Source organism: Equus quagga, chromosome 8, assembly GCF_021613505.1.
Source record: "Equus quagga isolate Etosha38 chromosome 8, UCLA_HA_Equagga_1.0, whole genome shotgun sequence".
NCBI classification, from domain to species: domain Eukaryota; kingdom Metazoa; phylum Chordata; class Mammalia; order Perissodactyla; family Equidae; genus Equus; species Equus quagga.
Window position 1 is genome coordinate 125,509,086 of NC_060274.1, and position 6,039 is coordinate 125,515,124.

The following is a 6,039-nucleotide window of genomic DNA, read 5'->3' on the forward strand; positions in this document are numbered from 1 at the left end:
AAAGGTCCTGGAAAGGAAGTCAGGAGGCCAGAGTTTTAATCTTGCTTTGGTTTTCTTGTAGTGTGAAGATAATACACGTTACCAAGTTTATGTAGGTCTAGTGAGACTCAAATGAGGCAAGGTCTTAAGAAGTGCTTTGAGACATTGTAGGCCTAAGAAGAAAGTGTTGATAAAGTAGGTGCAGGAGAATTACTTGTTGGCCAGTTAAACAACTTCCTGGATGTTGTTGGTGTTTCTCTTCATTCAAGACTGGGCAGTGGTCATTTCTTCACCTCCAGTTTGCTTGCCTGTGCTGGGGAGAAGCTAGCCTGGGATTGCAATTTGGGGAGGAGTGGGAGAACAGAAGTGTAAGTGAGCAGAGATTGAAAACAAAGTTTGATGCAGAAAGTCTCAGGTTAACTTACATAATGTGTTGACTTCTACCAGCAACTTCTGCCAGATAACCAGTTTTATGTATATGAGGAATTATAACAAATTAGGAAGGCAGACACATTACTAGAAAGGTTGGGTTAAATAAGCAGAATTCAAAATTAAGGATGTACTTAAAGCTATGTACATCAAGTCAGTTCTTGGCTCTGAGTCTATGGTTTAAAAACATTGTATAAGAAAAACAATATCTACAAGCCAATCTCAATGAGTAAACAGGAGAAAAACAATGAACCAGAACAATTAAATCAATCTTTTTATTATTAGCCAATAAGTAGCAATTTATGATGTTCATTTCCCCAGGGTGATCTTGTGGGGTTGAAAGGAGGATATGAGGAACAGAAGGGAGTCTCTGCGACACTGGTTTCTTCTTGACCGAACATTAGAATAACCCACTGAGCTTAAAAAATGTTTATGCCATAAAATCTTAAAAAAATAAAAGGGGCCGGCCCCGTGGCCAAGTAGTAAAGTTCGTGCACTCCACTTTGGCGGCCCAGGGTTTCGGTGGTTCAGATCCTTGGTGCAGCACAGACATGACACCACTCATCAAGCCACACTGAGGTGGCATCCCACATGCCACAACTAGAAGGACCCACAACTAAAATTATATACAACTATGTACTGAGGGGCTTTGGGGAGAAAAAGGAAAAATAAAATTAAACAAATTTATGCCAGGGCCTGTCCTGGCATGATTTAATTCATCTGGGATGGGGCCTGGATGTTTTTTTAAAGTTCCCCCAAGTGATTCTAATGTGCCTGGAAGTTTAGAAGATCATGGAAAGAGAAAGTGAATTATTGGACTGGAAATCACCAGTTAGCCTGCTTTAATGGAGCAGGGAGCTGTAGACTGGAGATTAAGAAAGGGTCTTTGAATCCACAATGGGAAGTCACAATTTGATTCCTGAGGCAGGACCCAGGAGGAAATGAAGAGATGGGAACAGTTGTTGAAAAGTTCTGACTGACCTCGGTGGTTAAGTCAGGGCTCTGGAGGCAGGGAAAGTAGCATTCACTTCAGCTGTGCCAGCTGCGGGCTCTGTCCAGAGACCCAGGATATAAAACACAGCAGGATTCGGGATGAGCACAGATGGGAACAGTACCAGTGCCTGCGCCGTGGACCATGGAACCTCTGTCTGGGTGAGCCTGCTGGGGCCGACTCCGTGGCCGAGTGGTTAGGTTCACGTGCTCCGCTGCGGCGGCCCAGGGTTCGGGTCCTGGGTGCGGACATGGCGCCGCTCGTCAGGCCACGTTGAGGTGGCGTCCCACATCCCACAACTAGAAGGACCTGCAACTAAGATATACAACTGTGTACAGGGGGGTTTTGGGGAGATAAAGCAAAAAAAAAAAAAGAAGATTGGCAACAGTTGTTAGCCCAGGTGCCAATCCTTAACAAAAAAAAGCAGTTTGCTGAAGAACACAAAGGGACCTTGGTGGCGTCATTACCAGCTTGTATTTAGCAATAATAAATGACTTTAATACCTTATTTGTTGCATTTAGAAAAACATGAGCACTAGACTTTATTTTGAATGAATTTTGACCAGTTTTAGCAGTTAAATCCACACTTGAAGGGTTGCCCATTGAGAAGATTCAAGAGAACATACTGCAATTATTACTAACCTAAAACATGTCTTCTGCATAAAGGGTTTCTAAGCCCTAGGTGCCTGTTGCATTAGAACTGTTGGGTAGCTTACTCATCTAGTCACCCAAGCAATTACATGTTTATTAAGACTGACGAAAGTACCATAGAGTCATTAAGAACTAAAGAGGAGCCAGTGAACTTTACTCATCTGCTGTGAAGACTTACAAAGAAGGTGAGGAAATGCCTATTAGAGGTAGACAGAGTAAACTCGAGGGAAAAGGTAGAATTTTCTCCAAACTTACATAGGTTTAATGCAGAAATTTGCAGAAGTTAGTGAGAGAGAGGGAGAAGGAAAATGCATATATGTGTTTTGGCATTTAACTTTGAATAAAAATGTTGGCAAAAGGTGGATCTGAAAAAGGCAAGGATGTTGAAAACTCATTAGCAAGAGCAAATTGACCTTAAAACTGTATAATACAAAATATTTGACTAGGATCCCCACATTAACACTTTTTGCCTTTTCTAAGTAGTCTTGGCACTTTATCACCTTATCCCCAGCCCCCACCTTTTCATAAAGCCCTGCCTCTGATTTTTAGTCACACCCAGGATGTCAGTGACTTTGAAACCTAAGGAGTTACCCTTTCTTGGAGGTTGGCCTATCTAGGGACAGTGTCCTAAAGTGAAGACAGGAAGTTGTAACCATGGACATGCCGGTGGGTGAGGAGGGCTTGAGGATCTGAGGCTGCCCTCTTTTCCCTCTCTCATCAATAACATTGTGGTTCTTAAGTCTGCTTGTTAAATTAGGCATGGGGAGGCACCCAGATAGAAGTGCAAATCTGCTTACCCTCGTCACGTAGCTCAGAGTAAGTCCAGAGGTTTTCTTCCTCAAATAAAGCTTGTAGTTGTTGAAAGGAACTGGAGCGCACAGGGAGCACCAGGGGTTCTTAGGAAATGAGAGATATGTGGATTAGGGTTCTCCAGAGAAACAGAACCATCAGGACATATGGGGATATATAAGAGGAGATTCATAGTAGGAGTTCACTCATGCAAGTATGGAGGCCAAGAAGTCCCATGATCTGCCATCTGCAAGCTGGAAAACCAGTGGTGCAATTCATTCTGAGTCCAAAGGCCCAAGAACCAGAAGCACCTATGTCCACAGGCCAGGAGCAGCTCAAAGAAAGAGCAAATTCATCCTTCCCCTGCCTTTTTGTTCTATCCAGGCCCTCAACGCATTGGATGATGCCTGTCCATGTTGGTGAGGGCAATCTTCTTTACTCAGTCTATTGATTGAAATGCTAATTTCTTCTGGAAACACCCTCACAGACACACCCAGAAATAATGTTTTACCAGCTTTCTGGGCATCCTTTGGCTTAGTCAAATAGGTGCTTAAAATTAACCATCATAACACATAAGTGTTGTGGTGTTTATGAATTCCCTCTCCTTTGGCCTCTCCTACAGCCTTTAGTTTGGCATCTATCACTTCAAATACCCTGTCCAGAGCAGTAGCTATAGAATTCCTAGGTGAGGAGATGAAAATCAGTCAACTCCCGCCTGAGAGACTGAGGGGACAGCCTGGGTCATTCCCTTACCAGAAAGTTTATCAGTGATGATACTTGACTTTTATACTCCACTTTATCCAGTTGCTCATTCTGCTCCACAGTAAGGTAGATAATTGCCTCATAGTTACCCAGTGGTTCATAGAAACAAGTCTAATGACCAGACGCCTCTTCCAGGTACAGGATCTCTCCCACCCTAGCATATGTCTCAGCCCCATCAGCCCACTGGTCTCTGGAGTACCCACAAGAGGGTCCATGGCCTGTGCTGCTACAGCAGCCCCATCCTCATGGCCCTTCTTGTTTTCCTGCTGGGAAGTGCCTCTAATCCCCCCATTCACACCCTCCTGCTGTATCCTCTACCGGTTTCTGTGTCCTGTGGTTGCTAGGCTTGGTGGTTATAAAAAATGCTAGTACAATGAAGCCTGTGCACTTATATTCTGTTTGAGTTGAGTAGCTTTGCTCATATGACAGTGAGCTGAACCTCTGGCCCTGGGGAGCCATTCTCTAGCTGCAAGGGGTGAAAGTGTGGCTGGCCATGTGAAAATCTGCCCTCTGTGAAAGAGAAACCTGAAGTGGATGTACAGCAGTGGTGTCCTATTATGTAAAAAGAGAAGTAGTTATTATAAATAGTGTAATGTTTAGGAAGGGAATTAATTTTAACTGCTTTATACTGAAAATATAGCTTAAACCCTTGGGACTAAACTAGCCTCTCTTTTCCATCTCCAGGAAAGAGGGAAGATGGTTAATGATCTGTGGGTCAGAAAGTGTGCTCTGAGATGTCTTGCTGGTGAAGATGAATTTACCTGGATATGTCCAGCTCCACTTGCCTGGTCCCCCTAATAATGTGGACATGATATTTACAATCATGAGGGCAGCCCTTGGCCAGGGGACAGAGGGAAGGAGAGCCCTGACTTCTGGGAACATAATCTTCACTAGCCTGTAAGCTCCCTGAGGATGGTTCTAAGTCCATGAGATACTCATTCTGTGTCCTGGAAGGGTGCCTAACGGAGAAGGTGTGTGGTAATTGTCCTGCATATGGCACTCTAAGCGCATGTCTCACTCGGGCCAATAAGGCCCTTTATTATTAGGTGCATTGGAACACAAGGGTACCACTCTAGGGTCGTTCTGTGGCTGGTCTGCCTCTGCACAGGGCGATAAGCCTTGGAGGTCTCTGTCGTAACAAGGCAGGGCCTAGTCATTTAGGAAGACAGAGTAGACACTATTCTGAGGATTATTACAAGGACTTGCCTTTTGGGGGTAACTACCCTTGTTGAGCGCCTACTATGTAGTGTTCTCACTGTTCTCATCTCATTTGATTTTACAGCTGTGGAACAGGCATCAGAAGAGACCTACTGAAGCTCAGAGAAGTTAAATAAATCGCTCACAGTCACAGCTAGTGAGTGGGGAGTTTGGAATTTAAACTCAGGTGTATCCACCTGCAAAGCCCACCCTCTGCCTGAGCAGCGCCTGCACACAGCAGGTACTCAGTAGACACTCCTGGAATGAATGCATGACCCTCCCCCTCCCCATCCTCTCCATCAGCCTACCCTGGCCTCTCCCTGGTGCCTCCTCTGCCTTGGCCCTAAGCTTGAAAGTGATGTTGACCTGTATTTAAAGATTTTGGAAGAGGCTGCTCTTAAAACGCAGCGCACCTTATCTGGGAGGGAGAGTTTGGTCCTCTTGTGACACATTAGCCCAGATCACTTCTTTATCATCCAGACCAGTGCAAAGGCCTGGAACCGATCCAGGTAAATTTGGCTTGGGAAGAGGAAGAGTGGGGAGGTCAAGCCCGCAAAGGAGTGAGGGAAGGGGACCGGCCAGAAGAATCTGGAGACACAATTACTCTTGCAAAATTTTCAATGGTCAGGCACCATTTTCCCTTGGGATGCCCAATATGTATTTGCAGCATTAACAGAAATCAAGCCCACGGTTCAGCCCCCTGCATTGTTTGGGACTTCAGGGCAGGCCATCCCAGACTGAGGGGCTCTAACGAGCATATCCGCCCAGGGCCACTTTGGAGGCCCCGGAGCGGCCCCGGCAGTCCCCGCAGGAGGGCAGGAGCTCGGAAGCCATTGGCTGGCGTGCTGGCGGCGGAGGGGCGGGGAGCGCCGCCAAAGGGGACTGTTTGCTCCTACGGGCTGTAGATGGAGCTGTCCGGCCCCGGCGAGGGGGAAGGCGCCTGGAAAACGTTCTTCCTCTCCCTGGCCGGCCCGAGCGGGGAACAGCACTCCCAGGATGCAGTTTGTGTCAACACGGCCGCAGCCTCAGCAGCTGGGCATCCAGGGCCTGGGGCTGGACAGCGGGAGCTGGAGCTGGGCCCAGGCTCTGCCCCCGGAGGAGGTCTGCCACCAGGAGCCGGCGCTGCGCGGGGAAATGGCCGAGGGAATGCCGCCCATGCAGGTGGGTGCAGCCCCCGCCCAGCGCCATGGCCGCGCCGCCGGGCCGTGGGGGCGGGGCGCGGGCTGCGGGCACCGGCGCGGG

The 6,039-nt window shown here is 47.4% G+C and overlaps 1 protein-coding gene across 1 annotated transcript in view; it reads left to right on the forward strand.

The window, feature by feature from the left end:
• The first annotated feature begins 5,685 nt into the window (after positions 1-5,685).
• The window catches only part of ZNF282 (zinc finger protein 282), a 28,007-nt gene continuing 27,653 nt past the window's right edge, over positions 5,686-6,039 (forward strand). Inside the window, exon 1 of the mRNA XM_046668989.1 lies at positions 5,686-5,958. Within this exon, the coding sequence (XP_046524945.1) occupies positions 5,794-5,958 (165 nt within the window). The 5' untranslated portion in view covers positions 5,686-5,793. The remainder of the gene's footprint in view (positions 5,959-6,039) is intronic.